Below are 20,243 nucleotides of genomic sequence, written 5' to 3' on the forward strand. Positions count from 1 at the left end.
CTACCATGATGTTCTTGCTTCCCTAGCATGGCAAGAGTCTTTTAAGGTTATGACATGTGAAACTTCACTGCCTCATAATACTGTTTTAAATACATACGTAACTAGTGTCTAAGTACCTACTAGTGCAAAAAGACCAACTTTTTTATAAGAATGTCTGTGACTGTTTATGGTCTGGATTCCAGCATCAGGTACTTGAAATAAATTAAAGGCTTTAAGGAATGAAGATAAGACATAATGAAATGTGTAACCAGGTTAGGGTCAGAGTGACATGTGAGGCCTTGAAATCTTGTGTACGGGGCAGGGGGAGATTAGAAATAGTACTCGTCTTCATTTACTCCTTCCACCACCTCCCAGGTTTCCCACTCCCCATCTTGCAAGAAGATCTAACTGGCGATTATAAAACTATAAAGTGTGTATACAGCATACAGTCAGAAATATAATCACAATCACTGGACCAACCTTCACGATGTGCTGTATTAGAGAATGTCAGAGCATGCTTCTCTGAATCTCTTAGCGATTCTCAAAGGCTTCAGCTAGAAAATATCTCATGTATTGTGTATATGTGCAATCTGGCATAAGAGAACAATTTTCAATTTGTAAGTAGGCTTTTAATAAGAGCCTGCAGTTTTTAAGTTTAAAGCTTGATTATTAGGAAGAGAATTTGCTTTGAGATTTTATTCTACTTTGTGTTTCTTGGACAGCACAATCCTCATATCTTACGTTGTTTCCTTTCCAAGTAAAAAGGAATTTAGGATTGGTAGAATTAGAACATCAAGAAATTTTGAGGCTGTAAATCAGGAGTCAACTAGGTGATGAGAAAAAGGCATGTGTAGTTCATCTATTGAGAAAGACAAGTTTGCTTTTTTTCCTATTTTTCTCAAAAGATGAAGCTGATATATAGTCTCTTAATTATCTGTGTGCGTAACTTTCTCTGCAGTACTGTTTTTTCCATAGATGATGTTTTTGGAAGATAATTATTGAGTTAAAGGAAATTTACCTTTTTAAGGCTCTTAATATATATTACCAAATTACCCTCCATTGAAGCCTTGATTTTAATAACATAATATTAGAAACAATAATTTGGGTAATGGTTAACCATTGCCATTTGGATTATGGTTAAAGTATGGTATATCTTTATAATGGGATGCAAGGCAGTTGTTTAAAGGAATGAAGTTAAGGCAGTACGTATTGACATTGAAAGACATCTATCTACAAGTTAAGAAACTCTACTTATAGAAAAATACGTACAATACAATTCCGTGTTCTTGTAAAAGCTCTAGAAGTTTATGAAAGTTATAAAAGTGATTTCTTTTTGGATAGGAATGTGAGATTGGGAGGAGAGGTATTTTTAATTTATGTACTGATGTTTGCATTTTTAAGAAATATCATTTTTCTAATAAATACTTTTTACAAGATAGAGTATAATTATAATAGCTAACATAGCACTTGCCTCATACTAGGCACCTGTCCTATGCTGTATTTATTTCATCCTCCTAACAACACTATGAGGTAGATAATTATTATCTGTACTTTATGGATGAGAAAACTGACAGGTCAAGGGTGTAACAACTATAAGTGATAGAATGGGAGTCTGGTTTCAGGCTGTGCTCTTAACCACTATACTAATATATGCCAAAAAAAATATTGTCTGCCTTAAGTGGAAATGCCTTCAGTTAATGCTGAGTGTTTAAGGCAATTAACAGAGATTACTTTACTAAGCTTTTCTAGGTATGTCTTCTCAAGTACCTAGGCTATGATTGCTTACATATTTTTAATGCAGGAAATAGAATTGGTTTGGAAATCTTTCAAGAAAGTAAGGTGCAAAGAATCCGATATTTTTTCCTCTTTGATCAGCTACTTCAAGTTAACATCAATTGTATTTATGGAAGACTGGCTTCTACAGAGACCCACTGGGAACTCCTGGTTCCTTCGTTGTGCTTCTGCCAGAGCAGCTCCAGCCTTTTATTTGTTTCTTTTTATCTTATACATCGGGCTTCTGTACAAGAAGGATTGGTCCTATTGGTTTGAAATAAGTTTGAAAATGCTAGGAACAGTGCGAGTTGAAAAGAACAGTTTATAATATACCTCTCTCTTGCTCTGTCTCTCTTTCCATTTAAAATATTTTGTAGAGCTCTGAATTTAGGGATGCTTTTGGAATGTTTCTTAGACACTCCAGAGGCACTCCAAAGATTTAGTTAAATTACCTTCAGTGTTAGAGCTATCTTAGCTTTGCTAAATGAGTTTGTTAATCCATGTTGAGGTCTGTCTAGCCTGTGTCCATTTTTGTTTGTATATAGAATGAGACCATGTGTTTGGCAGTATAGTCCCAAAGAATTGGTGCTGATTATGGCACTGTGACAGCCCCAGGACTGCCTTAAAAGGAAAGGAAGGAGGATAGAGTAACTTCAGTTTTATTTAGCAAACACATTCTAAGTATTTTACAAATTAAAAACTTTTAACTGGTGTGTAACTGAGTGTCTACTGTTTACTAGATACTTATGTTCCTATATTTAATCTTGACATCAGCCCTGGGAGGTAGGTACTATGTTATCATCCGTTTTACAACTAGGTAACTCAGGGTTGGAAAGTCAGGTAGATAGTAAGGGGTGGGGTCAGTTTTCCAGCCAGGTCTGCCTTTGAGCTTTTCCTTCACTTAAAGGTAATGTTGAGTTCACGTCTAGATCTGGAATAGTCATCACCTCATTTAGAATGTCTTTAGGTTTTAGCCTCTTTTGGTAAATATTCTTATTTACTGATGGAAGACTGTTCAGCCATAGAACTCCTTCTAATACTTCTGCTGAGGATTAGAGGAATGGCCCCATCAACCTGCTTGATTACATTTTCTAAAACAAAATCTATAAGGAATGGAAATTAACGAAAAAAATATACTATCTCTTTTGTTGTGAAGTTGGCTCATTGGCTACTGTTACCAATTGTTATTCAAATTAAAACACCTTAATGTGTTCAGCAAACTCTTTGAGCCAGTAAATATTTTCGAGACCCAACCAAATTGCCAGGAACACATCCCCTTTCATGTGGCTCCACCCCCTTCAGCTGTTCCCCTGAGAAAACGTCAGTGTCTCCTGTAGCAGGTCCGCAGTTGTTTCTCCTCCCCCAAACCAGTGAGGCTTAATGAAAACACTAGAAAATAGGAACTTGTGGGAGAGAAGAGAGAAAAGACAAGATCACAAGGTATGTTTAGTGCATAAAGAAAGAAAAGAGAGAGTGAGGTAAAGAGGAAAGGAAAAAACTAATTTGTGGGATATAGGTAAATCTTTTTTCAGAATTTTTAGGGTTATCACTTGATTTAGTTGAGAGCCAGCCGCATTGATTTTATGCTCCAGATTTGTATACAAATTGAAAGTTATCGATTGCATTTAAGTTTCTTCTCTAGGTGGTTCTCAATTTTTTGTGCTAATTAAAATATAGTGTTAACTTATTTAGATGACTATGAAGTTTTTAGGTCATGTTTATTTCATTTGTGGAGAAGATACAACTAAATAGCTGAAGTAGACTATAGAAAAAGATATATATACAGAGAGATATATATATATATAGATATATATAGAGAGATATATATATATATATAACTAAAATATTAAAGGTAAGTAACCTGCCTAGAAATAAAGTAGCTCTTTATTTCTTGAAAAGCAACTTAAAAGTTTTCAGTAAAGTATTTATTGTATTTATAAACTCTGCTTTAACCAAAGAGGAAATCATCAGAAAGACATGTTTTCTAAGATACTGGTTTTAGAGTTTCAGCTTCTTGTAAATTGGTTGATTGTGTGAGCTATTTCAGGAACAGAACTATATAGATTTGTAGACTTTTATTGTTCCTTGTTTATTTTTTTCAGAATACTTTTTGCATTTGGTTTGAGGCGAGTCAGACTTCTTATCTGAATTTCCCATATTCACATCTGTGTGCATATGACAGATTTCGGTCCTGCTGTGGTTAACTTAAGTTATCTGGCTTGTTCAACAGGTTCCTGGGTGGAGTTACCTATGAACAGCACCAATGGCAATGATAATGGCAATGGGAAAAACGGGGGTCTGGAACATGTCCCTTCCTCATCTTCCATCCACAATGGAGACATGGAGAAGATTCTTTTGGATGCACAACATGAATCAGGACAGAGTAGTTCAAGAGGCAGTTCTCATTGTGACAGGTTAGTGAGATCTGCATTTCGGTAGAATTCAGGAAACACGGGTTACGAGGTTAATTCTCATTAGAAAAAGTAAGTTGCTTACATCTTCATTTAACAAAATAAGATTCTTGGTTCATTGTAGCATGTATATTTAAATCAGAGAACTAACCGACAAGTACTTGGGTGCCTCCTGGTTTTCCCCAGATTAAATCAACTTCCTTATCAGATTGTATCATTTTTAGATGTTTATCAGTTTAAAAAGTCAGTGGCATGAATGTTTACTTATAGAATTAATTTTTCTCCCATTTTATATGTTCTGGTTTCACAGGTCACATTCTGCTTTGAATATAGTTATCTCTGTGTATATCTGTCCTCTCTTCTGGATTGTGAGGCTACAAAAGGCACGAGTCATGTTTCATCTCTTTTGTACTCTCACATTAATGTGCTGGCGTGTAGTAGACACTCAGTGAATGTTTGTGTTGTAGGAACTGCAAGTTGATTCAAGTTATAGCAGTATTTATACGGTGGAAGCACCAACCAAGCTCTGTAAAAGATAGTTTATTTTGAAGACCATTCCATTTCCTCAGCAAGTTTTATTTCAGACGTCATTTTTCTATATTTGAGTTAAGAGACCGAGTTCCGCTGATAAAGTACTGCTATGGTGAAAGAGTAAGAATATAGAGATATGTATGAGTAGAATGAAACCGAGCTGTTGGTTTATTTTTTAATATAAGTGTCTCTTTTTTTCAGAGGGACTAGATGTTAAATTACAGTGATATGTTGAACAATTCTTAGACCAGTGGCGGCCATACTGATAGCATTCTGGGGTATGGATGATCTTCTGGTTAATTAAGAGTTAACAGATATCAGCCCTGTAAAAATGCAAATGCACAGGAAAAAGATTAAGGAAACATTTTAAAAAGTAACAGCGATTGTCTCTAGGGGATGGAATTACGGATTTTTCTTCTGAATATTTTTGTATTTTGTAAAAATTGTGTATATAATATAGCACATATTATTACTTATCAGAAAAAGTATAAAAAGAGAAACAGTTAAATCTTGTTTGAAATTCTTGTATGTCTTACGATCCACTGATGTTACCAGGGCAGTAGTGGACTGGTTTGCCAGCTCTGTGACACACTGTTCACCCCACCATGCCATCTCGTCTCTGACTTGCCCCTGTGCTTCTTAAGAGCCTGGGATGACTCTAGTCATAAGCAGAAGCAGAACAGATGGCTCTTTTCTGAGCAGCTTGCCATTGATTCCAGTAGCTACAGCATTCGTCTGTCTTTCAGAATTAAGTTTATATTATACAGGCCGACCTTGGAGATACTGTGGGTTTGGTCAGATCACCATGATAAAGCTAGTATTGCAATAAAATGAGTCGTAATCTTTTTCCTGGTGGAGAGTCTTGCCTGTAATTTGTAAAAAATGCAATGTCTGTGAAGTACGATAAAGTGAAGCACAATAAAAATGCAAAAAAATAAAACAAAATACATTGATGGGTGTATGAAATTTTCTTCTCTTTATGGGCCTGTTGATAAGAGTTTTTCTATACACTCAAGTATATATGACCATTGATCATTGGTACCAGTGTACCCCTTAACCTCCTGTTCACTTGGTGCTATCACTGAACAGAGAAAAAGTCACCTGCTTGCCTTTCTGGTCATTTTATTTCATTTATGGTAACAGTTATCTTTGTGACCGAATTCACCTTCCCCTGATTGTGTTTAAGTTGACTTTCTAAAGACGTGAAGCGAGTTATGGCAAGTGTTTTTGAACACTTTCCTATCCCTCAATCTCTGTATCTTCAGGCTCTGGGTTACGGGTCATCTTTCAGAGGAGGCCTAGAATTCTAGCTCAGTAATACTCTTCTTGGACATAACACACTTTAACGTTTAAAAGTGTCTTCAAAATTCATGTCATTTTAATTGGCATGAACGTCTGTATTTGAAGTTGTTGAGAAGTGTTTCTTATAGATGGAGAGGTTTTAGGATTGTTGGATATTGGTCCCAAAGCTAATTTATGTGTGCTTTCAATTTAAAAATGATTCCATATTTTTCTGTCACTGTGGTAGTTGTTAGAAGATAACCTTATGAGTTTTGCTTTGTGTTCCACACTTTTGTAGTTTTCAACACTAGATTCACCCAGGGAGATTTTAAAAATACCAGTGCACAGACCCCAGCCTTGAAGATCCTTATTCTCTTGTCACGGTGGGATAGAAACATGAGAATATTTCGAAAGATCCTAACATGAGCCAGTGTTGAAGCTCTCATGCATTCCAAATTGTTAGGAGTGGTAAACAGTTTACGAGTGAAGTGTTTAGTATTTTTCTGAATGAGACGGGTACCAGTGGTAAAGAAGAGTGTAGGAACAGAGTAGTGCTCCTCGGATTCTCAGCTTTGTCATGCTGCTGCCTTGACCTGGTCATGGCTGTCTAAAGCTGACCCTTAATTTGATCTCTCATTGTGAACCCAACCGAATTATGAGCATAATGACAGTAAGCTGAGGACAACAAGAGTGCTTTGTTCTACTTGGTTCCTGTGCTATAGCCTGAGAGTTCTAGTTCAAGACAAAAATTTTCTAAACGCATTAACATGTTTGTTTGATACAGAACCAGCTTTTCTCTTTTTCCGTCCTCATTTAAGGATCTCCCGTGTCAATTATAATAGTCTAGTCTCCTAGGCATAATCAGTCTGATACTTTTCTGGTGATCTTAATATTTTTGAGTCAGTCTCACCAACATCTCTATATATTAACAGTGTACACATGCTCTTGATAATTTTAATAGTTAATATCTATTCTTTGGAGCAAATGAAACCTGGAGCATTTTTTCATTCCTATTTGAATTTAGATTTTGGGGAGTGGGCTGTGTAGTGAAAGACCTAGATACTTGCTGTGGTTACACAAGGAATCATTGATAAAGCTAAGAATAGAACTTAGCACATTGTATTCATCTATTATATGAAGTACAGTTCATGATCATGTGTTTTTGTCTAAAAATTTATTTAAATTTTTGTAGTTCTGGGACTGTATCTTGTATTTTTCATTAAAGATTATATATTCATATATAAGCTAATCTAATTCTCTCTGAAGCAGATATTTCTGAAGGAAATAGAATAGTGGTTCTCAAACTTTTTGGTCTCTATGCTCCTTACACTCCTAAAAATAATTGTTATCCTTAGGTGTCCCAAAGATCTTTTGCTTATGTGGGTTATATATTTTGGTATTTACCATATTAGAAATTAAAACTGAGAAATTAATTTATTCAATAATAACCCATCACATTTTAACATAAATAACTTTTTAAAAATGAAAAATAACTTTTCCATAACCAAAACAATTAGTAAGTCTAGTGGCATTGTTTTAATTTTTGCAAATCTCTTTACTATCTGGCTTAATAGAAAACAGTTGGATTCTTGTCTGCTTTTGCATTTGATCTGTTGTAATATCACACATCATGGGGCCTTTGGAAGACCTCAATGTACACTCATGAGAGAATGAGAATGAAAAAGGCAAATAACTCCTAATAGTATTATGAAAAGAATTTTAACCTCGAAGTTCCTTTGAATGAGTCTTTGAAAACTTTTCACGCTTCGAGAACTGCTGGTGATGAATTATTTAATGATGAAAGAACTTTGAGACAAAGAACCCCAAACTAGGTTTCTGAATTTAAGGATCATTAACCTGTATTGGAAAAAAAGTAAAAGTAAGAAAATGTGACAGTGTTGTGTGTTTAGGTAACATTTCCTATGTAAAGTTATCGCTGTGAAGGAGTTTATCATCAGAACATTTTGGGAGTAAGAGTGTCCAACTTCATTTTTTCTTGTATGGGGTTATGATATACTTTCTGACTTACTGCCTTTTCAAAGCCATACTATTGTAACTTTTAATTTTCTGATTTCCTGTAGAGGCTAATTTATTTGACAAAATGAAAATGAAAACTAATGGCAAAATTCTTCTCTTCTAGCCCCTCCCCACAAGAAGATGGGCAAATTATGTTTGATGTGGAAATGCACACCAGCAGGGACCATAGCTCTCAGGTGTGTGTGTATGTTAATTTATTTTTCTGATTTACAGTAAATAGGGAAAATGCAAAACTGTGTTTTGCTAAAATGTATTAAAGAATAAGAAGACTTTAAAAATTAGTTTGAGGCTATTTTAAGTTATTCAGTTTCTGATTTTGGAATTTATGTAGTCCTTGTACTCCTTTACAACTCAGAATTTGGGGACCCAGCACCCTAAAATAATTACAAAATGCTTGTCTATAATATAGCAGTCCACTATTCCAGGCTAGTTTCTTGAGTTTATAAATAGCAACCGAAGATACATGTCTTATTTAAAGTCACAAAATAAAAAGGAAGGTTTTGTAGAACCAGGTATTAAACTTTTTTGGTGTCCAGAATGAAAGCAATGACTTTTTAGATGAATTTCAACAGCCAAGATAAAATTTATCTAAATTATGTGGTTTTCTGAAGTTAAAGAAATAATTATAGTCTATTAGGAGTTAATGTTGGAAATATAGTTGGATATCATATTGGAAGCTTATAAAGGCTTATATTGTGAAATTTATGATAAGTAAATAATGGTTAATGATTTAGAATGTTCCTAGCCAGCGCTTTATTGATGTGCCACATCACCTAAAAGTGTCAAGAGTGCAAGGAACCATTGTCTTTTTCTTCTTTGTTTAGGTACTTGAAGAATATATGTGAGTGAATGTCTAAATGAATTCTCACAAAATCTTTGTTTTGTGGGTTTCTCACAATATAATGTCCCAAACCCTTTCACTAGAAATGATTTGCTTGTTATCTTGGATCTACCCCGTATTCTTTCTGTGTCAGTAGGCCGCATCATTTCTCCCTACTTTGACTATGCTCTATTTGTGCTGTTCTCTGAAACCGAGAAAATCTATGGGATTGAATACAAATTTATTTTATGATGAACTTTATACCTTGTAGTAGCAAGGCCCTCATGTAGGAAGATAAGATGTCTGACGAGAATTGTTGAATTGTTGGCTTCCGTATGTCAATTTTGCCAGGTGCAGTAAACTGTAACAATGAAAAAGAGAGTGTATAATGTTTCCATGGCAAAAATGTTCTAAGGAATCTTAAGATAGAGAAATGAAATTAATTCTTCGCTGCAGTCTTTCCTGAGGGAAGATGTCCCCAGTCCATATTGTCTTTTGTACAGACAAGTTGAAAATCTAGATTAACATTTTCCAAAACGTGTTGAATAAGGTAGTTCTGAAGTCAGATAAGTGGAAAATAATGCAGTGCCTGGGCTCTCTCACTGCCCCCCTTAAGTCACAGCGCACAGCATATTAAAAGCTCTGACAGTTCCTACAGTAAAGAAATATGTTTGTTTAAACCACATATCTCCCAGTTATTTATTTGACCTCCCTTCCCGTCCGCATACACTTTTTTCTCTTAATAATCTACCTAATAACCTAATGGAATTCTTTGATAAGTGCTGTCCTGCCTAGCTCATGGAATGGCAGGTATACAATTAGGTTTAACTGATAATTGAATTTTAAGTGATTTCTAGAGTTATAAATGTAAGACATTGCCCTCTGTGTCAGATTATGATAGGATTGCTAGTGAGATTCCTATTTATGAAACAAGGACCTAAAAGAACATTGGTTGTCATCAAGCCTTGAGTAAGTGATATTAAAAGTCATATCAGTCAAGTTTATGTTTTGGGAAAAGCAGTCTAACTCCTATTAAAAAATTATATCTTTAGTTGAAAATCACATGATATCACTTATATGTGAGATATAAACCTAAAAGCAACAAATGAGCAGGACAAACAAACAGAGACTCATGGACAGGGACTATAAGCTAGTGGTTACCAGAGGACTATGGACAAGTGGTTACTAGTGGCGTGGGGGAGGAGTGGGGAGGTAATCGGGGTAAAGGGGGTCAAACATAGGGTTTAGGGGGCGAGCGAAGTGGGTTAAAGGGATCAAATATATGGTAGCTGAAGGAAACTGGACTTTGGGTGGTAAACACATAATAGAATATACAGATGTCAAATGATAATGTCCACCTGAAAATTATATAGTTGTATTAACCAATATTATCCCAATAAACAATTAAAAATTTAAAAAAAATTATATCTTTTAGAGTAAGACTTTTACTGAGGGAGAAACCAGTAGATATAATTTATTTAAACTTTCAACAAGACTTTGAAATAGCTATTTTTAATTGAAAAAAATGATAATTTAAAAATCGCTTTAGAGTTCGGGAAGGTGGTTTTTTTCCTGAATGAGAAGCAAGTTTAGGGTTAGGAAACATAAACAGTTAAAGGACTGTTAATCGTACTTGCTCTTCTTGCCTTTTATATGCCTAAACCCAGAATATGTAACATTTTTAGCCTTTTCTAGGAGGAGGAAGGAAATGCATGAATATTTATTATATATAAGTGCTATATTTATTTATTTTCTAAAGATTTTCTCAATTTTAATGTTCTCAGCCCAGTCTGAAAGAGCTAATACCTCCATGAACAAATGGGAAAGGTAAAGCTTTGATTTAGTTACTTGTCTAAGATCACAAAGCAAGTAAGTGATAGAGTCAAGGTTGAAACTGGGGCTCTGAGCCTTGTGGCCCCTGTTCCTTCTACTAAAAGAAGTCAGTGATTAGGGTCAATTTCAGAAGGGCTCACAACGTCAAGAGAATGAACTAAGACATCTGGTGAGTTGCAATACGGTATGAGGAAGCCTGAGGTGTGTGTAATGCATTTGGGAAAAAGATCATTCAAATATACTTTTAGGATGATAGTCCTCAAGTGTCTCAGTTTTATAGCAGAAAGTAGATTGTAATTGTCTCTTAAAGGCATTTTTACAGTGTGTTTCTGGGACCAAAGAGGCCAGTATCGTGTTGGGTATCATTGGAAGATGATAGAAACTGAAAATTGCCTTCCTTTCCCCACTTTTAAAACTACGGTGTATCTGAACATGGACCCCAGTATGCAGTTTACTATCCATGTTTGGAAACCTAAACAACTTGAGGTGGGCCAGAGAAGGAAAATGTAAGTGATTAGAAGGTAAGGGCCTTCCACTTGAGAACTGGCTAAAACAATCAGAATATTCTATCTGAGTAGATGTAAGTGTAGAGAAAGGTTGTCGATTTGGTCGAAAGCATGACTTTTATTTAATTTAGATTAAGTGCATTTTTACCATGTTCTGGAAATCCAAGAGTTGGAAGACGATCTAAAACCAGAAACTGGCAAATTTAAGATTAATAAAAGGAAGCACAGGGAGTAAGTAGTAAATGGGAGAGCTAGAGAGTTTATGATCCTGATTCTTAAGGTAAGCATTCTAAACTGATCTGAGATTTTTTTTTCTTTAGTAATAGTCCAAAGATAACTCTGCTTCACTCAACTTAGAGAAAATTCTGTCACCTTAAAAAAATTAGAGCATAAAGTCTTATTATATTTTCATTCCCTTTGGAAAGTATGATATCCAATCTGTTCACAAATTTAAACCTAAAACTTTGAGCAGTTTTAGAGAGAGACATGTGAGACCAGAGATGGAAACCAAATAGAAGCGACCTGCAGTGTGTTGAATATAGTCAGATATTGTGTGTACACAAATTGACCTATAAGTAAATTGTAATGATTTATTGTTTTTGGATTTGGGATGTTTTCAGATTTACTGTAAAGAGCTAACTCATGATTCTGAGTAATCTCAATATCCAGTGGGAAAAGCTTAATTCTAAAGGCTAATTGTGTCATTCAGTGGAATTTGCCAAGTCCAGCAGAACTAAATAAGAATGATACTACTGAGTAGCAAAGATCCACAGGGATTTTTGCTTTCGGTTTGATAATAAAAGGGACTATCTGAAGCTGCCTTCCCCAGGCAGCTATTCCACAGGGAACTAGACCTGTCAGAAACGAATCACGGAGATTTGTCAGGCTCTACATTTCATAACTACCTACTGAAAAGAATGGAAGCTCTGATCAAAGGCTGAATCCTATTCTAACAAAATAACAAATCAGAACAATTCTTAGCTTCGAGATCCTTTGGTTTAAGGTCATAGAATCACATTCTTTAAAACCGATTAAAATAATGCTGAGTCACTTAGGAATTTCTTATTCCTGTGGGTTCTATTGAAATTTTGATTGTTCTTTGCCTAAAACTTTAGGTGATCATTAGTAAGAAAATGGATTTCTTTTTCATTTATTTGATACGAAAAATGTCAAATTCTGAGTCAGTATAAAATAACTTATTCCAAAAAACTTTTGGCTTAAGTAGTTTTGAGTAAACTTTGGGCAATGTTTGGATAGTGATTTTACTCCCTTTCAGGAAGTAAAACCTGATGCTTAAGAGTGGGGCCTCTAGGGGGCAGTTTGCCTGGGTATGAATACTGGCCGTGCTCTTTAATACTTATGGAACCATAGCCATTTACTTAATATATATCTCAGTTTCCTCATCTATAAAATGGAATATTAGTAGTTTCTATTTTCACAGGGTTATTACAAGGTTAAAGTTAATGCATGTAAAGTGCTTAGAATCATGCTTGTCTCTTGATACATGCTTAAATAAATACATTATTTCTTCATCACATCTCCCAGTAGTTTTTCACATCACTTTATATTTGTTAGCATATATTCTTTGACATGTCTCCTAAAATTTTAAATGCATACAGAAGTAAAGAGGATATTACCATGGACCTCCATATAAGCATCACCCAGATTCAACAATTATCAAGATTTTCCACACTTTAGTTACTATTATATCCAAAACACCTTTTTTCCAGGTTTATTATTATTTTTTATTAAGGCATAATTGAAGTTTTCAGGTTTACATTCTATGCTTAGATATAACAAAAGTGAAACAGGTTCTTTTTAAGATATTAAATATTCTGATCTTAGACTATTTTGTCAGTCTTTTTATAAAAAGCGCATGTTTTTTACATAAAAGTTACTAATGTACATACATACAGCCTTATGATTTCATATATTTTCTGTTTAGCTTTAATCTTTTGTGGTAGGAAGAACTGGTCTTTTTTTCTTTTTCAAAGTTTGAATTCTTCTTTACAGTCAGAAGAAGAAGTTGTAGAAGGAGAGAAAGAAGTTGATGCTTTGAAGAAAAGTGTAGACTGGGTGTCGGACTGGTCCAGCAGGCCTGAAAACATTCCACCCAAGTAAGTTCTTGCGTGTTTCTTTTCAGTGGACACAGTGGATGCATATGCAGTGGACCTGCTAATTCCCAAGATTTTTTCAGCAAATGCATTTCTGATACCTACTTCTGAATTTCTTCCCCCAGGGAGTTTCACTTCAGGCACCCTAAACGTTCTGTTTCTTTAAGCATGAGGAAAAGTGGAGCCATGAAGAAAGGTGGTATTTTCTCTGCCGAATTTCTTAAGGTGTTCATTCCATCTCTCTTCCTTTCTCATGTTTTGGCTTTGGGGCTAGGGTAAGTACTGGTCAATTACTTTTTTTTTTTCATTCATTTTATACTCATGTTTTATTTCTAGATGTAAGAAATATGTGTGAAAGCAGTTTGTATTGTTTTGCTTTTAATATTTTGGTGCAAATAGGGTGAACTTAAGAGAATTACTAAAGTTGATATATTATTGGTATAACGAAAATATTTTTCATAGAGCTTTTTTTCCTTATTTGAGAAAGTTATGCTAATTTCCTAAAATAATCATTTTTTAAGTGGGCTCTTCATTTTTTTCTTTTGGGGATTTGTTGTTTATAAATTACACAAGATTATCTCAATTTGAAAGTAAACTAATCTTTAGTGTGTAAATTTGAAGTTGACATGAGCATGTTTTTTCTCAGATGGGACAATGCATCATTTTATTGAATAGTCATTGAACAAAACTGGTAGGTTGGTTGAGGATACTGTTTTTTTCTCTTTGTAGTATTTTCATTTGTTTTTCTAAAATTGGTCCCGCATTTACCTGCAATTCATTAATTTCCGGTATCTTTTACATTTTTTGCTTGATTTGAATAATTGAGGAAATGTATTTTTGAAAGATTTTAGGAGTTAAATACTAGCCGTTAATTTTTTTCATGACATATCTGTTATTCTGTCTAAGCATGTCCAGTGGGTCATTTTCTTTTTTCTTTTCTTTTTTTCTTTTTTAAAGATTGGTCTTTTTTATATTCACTTCTCAGTGTTAGGTTTGTGGCAACTCTGAATTATCAGAATACACCCCTTTATTTTTATTTATTTATTTTTTTATGCCTACAGCACCCGGTCTTCCTAGATGGTCTCCCAACCAAGTACTAACCAGGCCTGACCCTACTTAGCTTCCGAGATCAGATGAGATCGGGTGTGTTCAGGGTGGCATGGCTGTAGTAGACCAATGGGTCATTTTCTGTATATACCATGCAAAAGATACATCATCCCTTATCTTCCTTTTAAGGAGCTCAGCGCTAGAGAAAGATGTTCATGGTCATGAACATGGGAACATATGCATGACTTTCCCACACACCCCTTTTGTCTTTTTGGGTGCTTGATCTGCCTTTTTTGATGGTGAGGACAGTGATCACAAACATCAAAGTGGAAGATGTTTGTGAAGGAAGGGAGTATGTGAATGTCATATGGGGCTGGTGTCAGGGCAGGGATAGGAGTTTAAATTCCCCTGTAGTGTGGACTGCACAGTAGTTCATTTTCTCTCAAGAGGTTGATAGTTGTACCCTGCAGTATCTCTTCCTCTCATGAATCTTCAGACTGTTTCTCTTGCTGGTGTAAGTTTAACTGCTATTATAGATGAATGTATAAAAAAGGATTTTAAAAAGTTGATTGGTTTTATTACACTGGGGTCAGGGGTGGGGCTAGTCCCATATTTCTCTTAACTTCCCTTTTGCTTATGTTATTTAAAGGTAAAAGACACACTTGGCACAGAAAAGTAATAGTAGGCTCTTAATCCTTAAGTTAAACTGTTGGTAGGAACCCTCTAGAAAGCACTGGCAGCTTTATAATTTGTCATGTTATTATATTTTCTATCTGAAGTGTCAGTCAATGTGGCTGAACTTTTGGTCTACCATAAAGGAATATCTCAAAGGAGGTTGGTTGGCTTTGCTTTACTCTTTGGAGGGATTCATTCTCTCTAGCTTTCCTTTGTCTAATCACTGCCCCTGTGCTGTCTAGTCCTGCCTAATGAGTTAACAGTCATATTAAACCAGTTTGGCTGGCTGGTGACTAGTTTTAGTAAGTCGGTGATGTTTTCAGGGTGTTAAAGGAACTGTGCACATATGTACCTCTTGAGCCTTTTGAAAGGACTGGAAATTTTAGTTTTTAAGTTGAATTCAACCTGTGGACAAGCTAGTGTGTAGAACTGTTGAAACAGATGAAACATGGCACATTCTTCTTTGCTTTCAGCATCTATATTGGGAAACGACTGAGCACACCTTCTGCCAGCAGCTACTGAAGGAAAGAAAGCCCCTGGAAAAGCGTGTGACCTGTGAAGTGGTGTATTGTCACAGTAGTTTATTTGAACTTGAGACCATTGTAAGCATGACCCAGCCTCTACAACCCTATTTTTACATATCCAAGCTCCAGTAACTCTCAAATTCAGTATTTTATTCAAACTCTGTTGAGGCATTTTACTAACCTCATTCCCTTTTTGGCCTGTAAGACACTTTAGAATTTCCTAACGGAGTTTACTGTTGTTTAGAAATTTGCAAGGGCTTCTTTTCCGCAAATGCCACCAGCAGATGATAATTTTGTCAACAATGCTATTGTCTCCTTTTAGTACCACCAGACTTAGACCTGCATCATTCATGGTATAAATTTTACTGTTACAGGATAACTACCATCTCTCTCTTAAAACAAGATGAGTTTAGCAAATGATATAAAAGCTTAATTGTTTTGTTTTGTTTTTCAAGACAAAGGCAAGCTTTCCTAAGCTTGAATTTCTAATTATTAAAAAAGAAAACAAGAAAAAACAAGCCACAAGAAAAAAAATATTCTGGGCAATAAAAAATTATTATAAACCAGCTTTGGAGCCACTTTTTGTCTAAGCCTCCTAATGGCGCCTTTTAATTTGTAGGAGGCGGGCTATATAAATTATAGGTATGAAATAGAATAAGAACTAAAATACATCAGCAGATTTTAATACTAGTATGTTGTAATGCTTTCTTTTCTATGGTGTAGAGTCTTTATTTCTGATAAGGAACGTCTCAGGCCTAGAAATACATGAAATTGCTTTTGGGATTTTTGTGTGTATGTTTGGTATTTTTATGTTGATTAGCTGCATGTGAATTTTTCATGACTTTCTTTAACTTTTTTTTCCTTAAGAAGAGACTTTGGAATGAGGTCCAGTTTGTGGTATAAATGCAGGCTTCTTGTTTTAGGAAGCATCACATTTACTCTGAAGCCTTTAAACTCTGAAGATAATTGTTTCAGAGTTATTCCAAACACTTGTGCAACTTTGAAAAACAGACTTGGTTTGTGGGAACAGTTGACAAAGTTCTGAAAAGATGCCATTTGTTTTCTTCTGATTTCTCCCTTTTTAACGTTCACTGTACGATCTTCCCAAGGTGATTCCTGCGATTGTGCAGGTACTGGTCATTTTATCCTGTAGCCATCTTTTCAGTTATGCTAAACTCCTGAAGTTCCAGAACCCTTAACAACTTCCTTCAATGACATACTTTCCTTTGTTTGTTTCTAAAATGTGAAGCTTTAGGACCAAATTGTTAGAAAGCATCAGGATTACCAATTATTTCAAGTAGATTTATTGGATTTCAGAACACACAGCATGACTCTGAAGGATACTATTATGTTTTATATATAAATAATTACTGTTTATGACAGACATTACTATTGAATATTTAGAGAACCATTGTTAATTTTAAAACTAGCAGTCTACTCATTAAAGTACATAGGTCGACTTAAATAAAAACACCATGACAACCAGGTTTGCCAATTTGCAGAAACTATGTAACTCTTTTCTCTCTCACAACAAGTTTTGTAAAACTGATGTGGTATAGTGGAAAATAACATACAGATTAAACAAAAAATTTCTGACTGTCTTTTTTCAAGAGTATATCTGGGTATCTTTAAGAAAAAGATGATATACCCAAAATAGTTTTCTGAATTATTTTACTTTTTTTTTTTAGCATTTGATGATAAATAATTTTGGACATCTTTTTATTATACCTTGTTTCTGTCTTATTCTTAAACCTGGTAACACTCTATTTGCCTTCTATAACCTATTTATTTCAAGTGTTCACATTTGAATTTCTTTGCAAAGAGTAAATTTGATGGCCCACTGATTTTGAAAAGCCTGAATAAAATTGGAAAGGCTGGTAAAGTTAAGAGAACTAAATAACTAAACTGATATAATATCCAATTTGTATTACAGTTGTTATCATGGGAAGGAAAAGTAAAATTATTCTTAAAATAAGAGCGACTTTTTACAGGCAGTACATCATTGTTCTCTTTTGAAATGCAGTAGCAATTCTGTCAGTAGTGTGATTGAACTTGGATATATTTATGATATTTTTTTTCAACATTGAAAGTAAATTTAACTCTGCCCTTTTTCTGAAAATACCTGTGAGATTTTGGACTATTAAATGATCACAGTAGAACTTCTCATAAGATGAAATTGTGCAGTATTTGTTGATAGCCCTAACATATGGGGTAAATGTTTATGCTCCTACTCAAGATTTGTGTTGAACAGAAACAGATTGTGTGATTGGAAAGGAGAATCCAACAATTAACAGTTGACATTTTAAGATTAATGTTTAAAAAGCTTTATACCTGTTTACAATTTGGGGATGAAAAGGCAGGTTTCTTTTTTCTTATGTTTGATGAAAACTGGCTTAAAATATTTGTAAATAGGATCAAGAGCAAAACTGCACAAACTTGTACTTTGAAAAGTACAACAAGTTACTTTGATTGCAGTAAAAATATTTACTATTCTAAAAATGAAAATTGAAGACTTAGCCAGGCAGATGAGTTTTTAAAAGAACCAATTGTTGAAATTATTGGAATTAACTGAGCCAAAGTGAATATGCATTCTTCATCTATTTAGTTAGTTCTTTGTATCATTATATACAGTTTACAATACATGTATAACTTGTAGCTATAAACATTTTGTGCCATTAAAGCTCTCACAAAACTTTTTCTGTCAGTATTTCATTTTATGTCGTGTGTGTTGTCTGGGAGTTTGGAAGAGATGAGGCCTCACTTGACTACACAGAAATTTTTCATCGAGTTTCTCAAAATACTAGAGTGCCTGAATGTGCCACATGCTACAGGAGTGAATGATATTCCTGTCGTCCTGTGCTTCCTACTCTCAGGGGGACAGTCACCAAACGATGTGATGTAATTATTGGTGAAGTGTGTATGAAGTATGATGGGGCCATGGCATTCAGAGCATTCGTTCTGCCAGATAGCATCAAGACATTATTCACAGGGAAGATCACATTGGAAAGACGAGTAGTGTTCAGGCGCAAAAGGGAATTACGGGCATGCCTGTAAAGGGAATGGCAGGAACTGACATGGGAAAATACATTCCAAAACTACCATGGAGTTCACTGTGGCTGGGAAACATGGAGCAAAGAAGAAACTGAAATGTTGAACCAGACTGAAATTTATATAGCATTTTGGGGGTTGAACTTAACAGTGTATAGTCAGTGGGATACCTTCGAGGGGCTTATTTAAAGATTGAAGAGTTAAGTTTTAGACAGTTAAGAAAGAATGAAAGTACCAGAGATGACGAGGTAACGTCAGTTCTCTAGGTAATGAAGTTGGGCCTGTCCTGGGCTGTTCCTCTAGGGATGGGGAAGGTGGGCCAAGGTCGACATGTCGGTATGAGGCACAAACCCGGAATCAACGTGGGAAGGTGATTTGGAGAGGAGGAAGGCATGTGTGTCCTGTCTTGCGGAGGAGAGCCTGAACATTTATTGATGCTGTTAACTTCAGGGAGTGCGGGCAGGCAGAGGTGGGGGGAGAGGGTCGGTTCCCATTCTGAATATGTTCAGCCTGGTTTGAACATAACCACTTCTTGTATCGAACTAGAACTGAGGAGAAAGTCCTGGAATCTAAATGAAATACACTGAGATGCACATGCTTCTGATATTATACAGTATTTAAAGTTTTGACCATGGGGAAAGAAGAAAGGAGTTAAAATAGCAGTGAAATCTAACATTTGAAGATTGAGCAGAAGAAAAGCTCAAAAAGATGAGTGGTGTAAATAGCATGGCAGGAGAACCCCCAAAAGAGGAGGAGGCAACCCATCCCATCAGATGTAGTGTTTAAGGAGGGCGAATTGAAGAGGAGTTTCGAATTTGGCAATTGAATCACCACTGATGGTCCCAAGAGCATTTTCTGTAGGAGCAAAAGGGGGGTCCCGGATACGATTGTATTGGGTCGATGAATGAATAGCAAGTAAAGTGTTGGCCTTTCTCAGTAAATTTGGAGATGAAAATGAGGGGGAGGATTTCGAAGAGACAGGATGGTAGGATTGTTTAGCTCGGGGCGTAGAGGTAGGAGTAGGTTTGTAGGCTGAGGAGAGTGCAAAGGAAATATTAAAGGTACAAGGGAGCAGATAATGGAATAAGATCCTGGAGGGAGTTGGAAGGGTACGTTAAAGACTGAGAGGGGAGATTAACTTTACAAAGGGGGAGAGAGACTTTTGGAGCCATTAAAAGTTCACATAATATGAAGCATCTGGGGTTTCTTAGTTTTTCTGAAGTAATTCTGAAGAATCAATTTATATCCTGAAACCCACAGCTAGCCAAAATACGAGACTTCTCATTTAATATTCTTAGAAATTAATATTCTTAGAAATTGTCAGCTGTTTTAATGATAGATCTGAGAAATAATCTGAGTAAACACACCAGGCAGTGTTGTCAGTTTGGCATAGTTTGTTATGTTCGGCAACACTGATAATCCTGAGCTTCAAGTTATCCATTTGGACATCACTAAGTTCATCACGAATAAATCTGAAACAATCTATACACATTTCAACCATTTCTGAGAGTTAATTTTTCTATCTGTGCTTTTATAAATGCTCTAATGTTCCTGCCAAAGAACCCATATTTCAGGTGGTGTAATTTGAGTGGAGGCCGTGGTAATGAACATGGTCTTCATTCCAGTCTAGAACACGGGAGCAAAGAGATTGTTCAAATCAAAAA

General features: G+C 35.4%; 1 protein-coding gene and 1 non-coding gene across 3 annotated transcripts in view; one reads left to right on the forward strand and one right to left on the reverse strand.

Annotated features, from left to right (window-relative positions):
- The window catches only part of BNIP3L (BCL2 interacting protein 3 like), a 21,124-nt gene extending 2,896 nt beyond the window's left edge, over positions 1-18,228 (forward strand). Inside the window, exons 2-6 of one of the 2 annotated variants that reach the window (XM_006916960.3) lie at positions 3,983-4,166; positions 8,116-8,188; positions 13,185-13,288; positions 13,411-13,560; positions 15,481-18,227. In XM_006916960.3, the coding sequence (XP_006917022.1) occupies positions 3,983-4,166; positions 8,116-8,188; positions 13,185-13,288; positions 13,411-13,560; positions 15,481-15,529 (560 nt within the window). In that variant the 3' untranslated portion in view covers positions 15,530-18,227. Of the gene's footprint in view, positions 1-3,982; positions 4,167-8,115; positions 8,189-13,184; positions 13,289-13,410; positions 13,561-15,480 lie in introns of both variants that reach the window. The other variant, XM_025050401.1, reaches the window with a different exon arrangement.
- LOC112483959 lies at positions 14,338-14,456 on the reverse strand. Its single transcript, XR_003047831.1, has one exon. It is a non-coding gene; the product is annotated as a 5S ribosomal RNA (ribosomal RNA).
- Positions 18,229-20,243: the final 2,015 nt, after the last annotated feature.

This window comes from Pteropus alecto, unplaced genomic scaffold (genome assembly GCF_000325575.1).
Source record: "Pteropus alecto unplaced genomic scaffold, ASM32557v1 scaffold166, whole genome shotgun sequence".
Taxonomy (NCBI): Eukaryota; Metazoa; Chordata; class Mammalia; order Chiroptera; family Pteropodidae; genus Pteropus; species Pteropus alecto.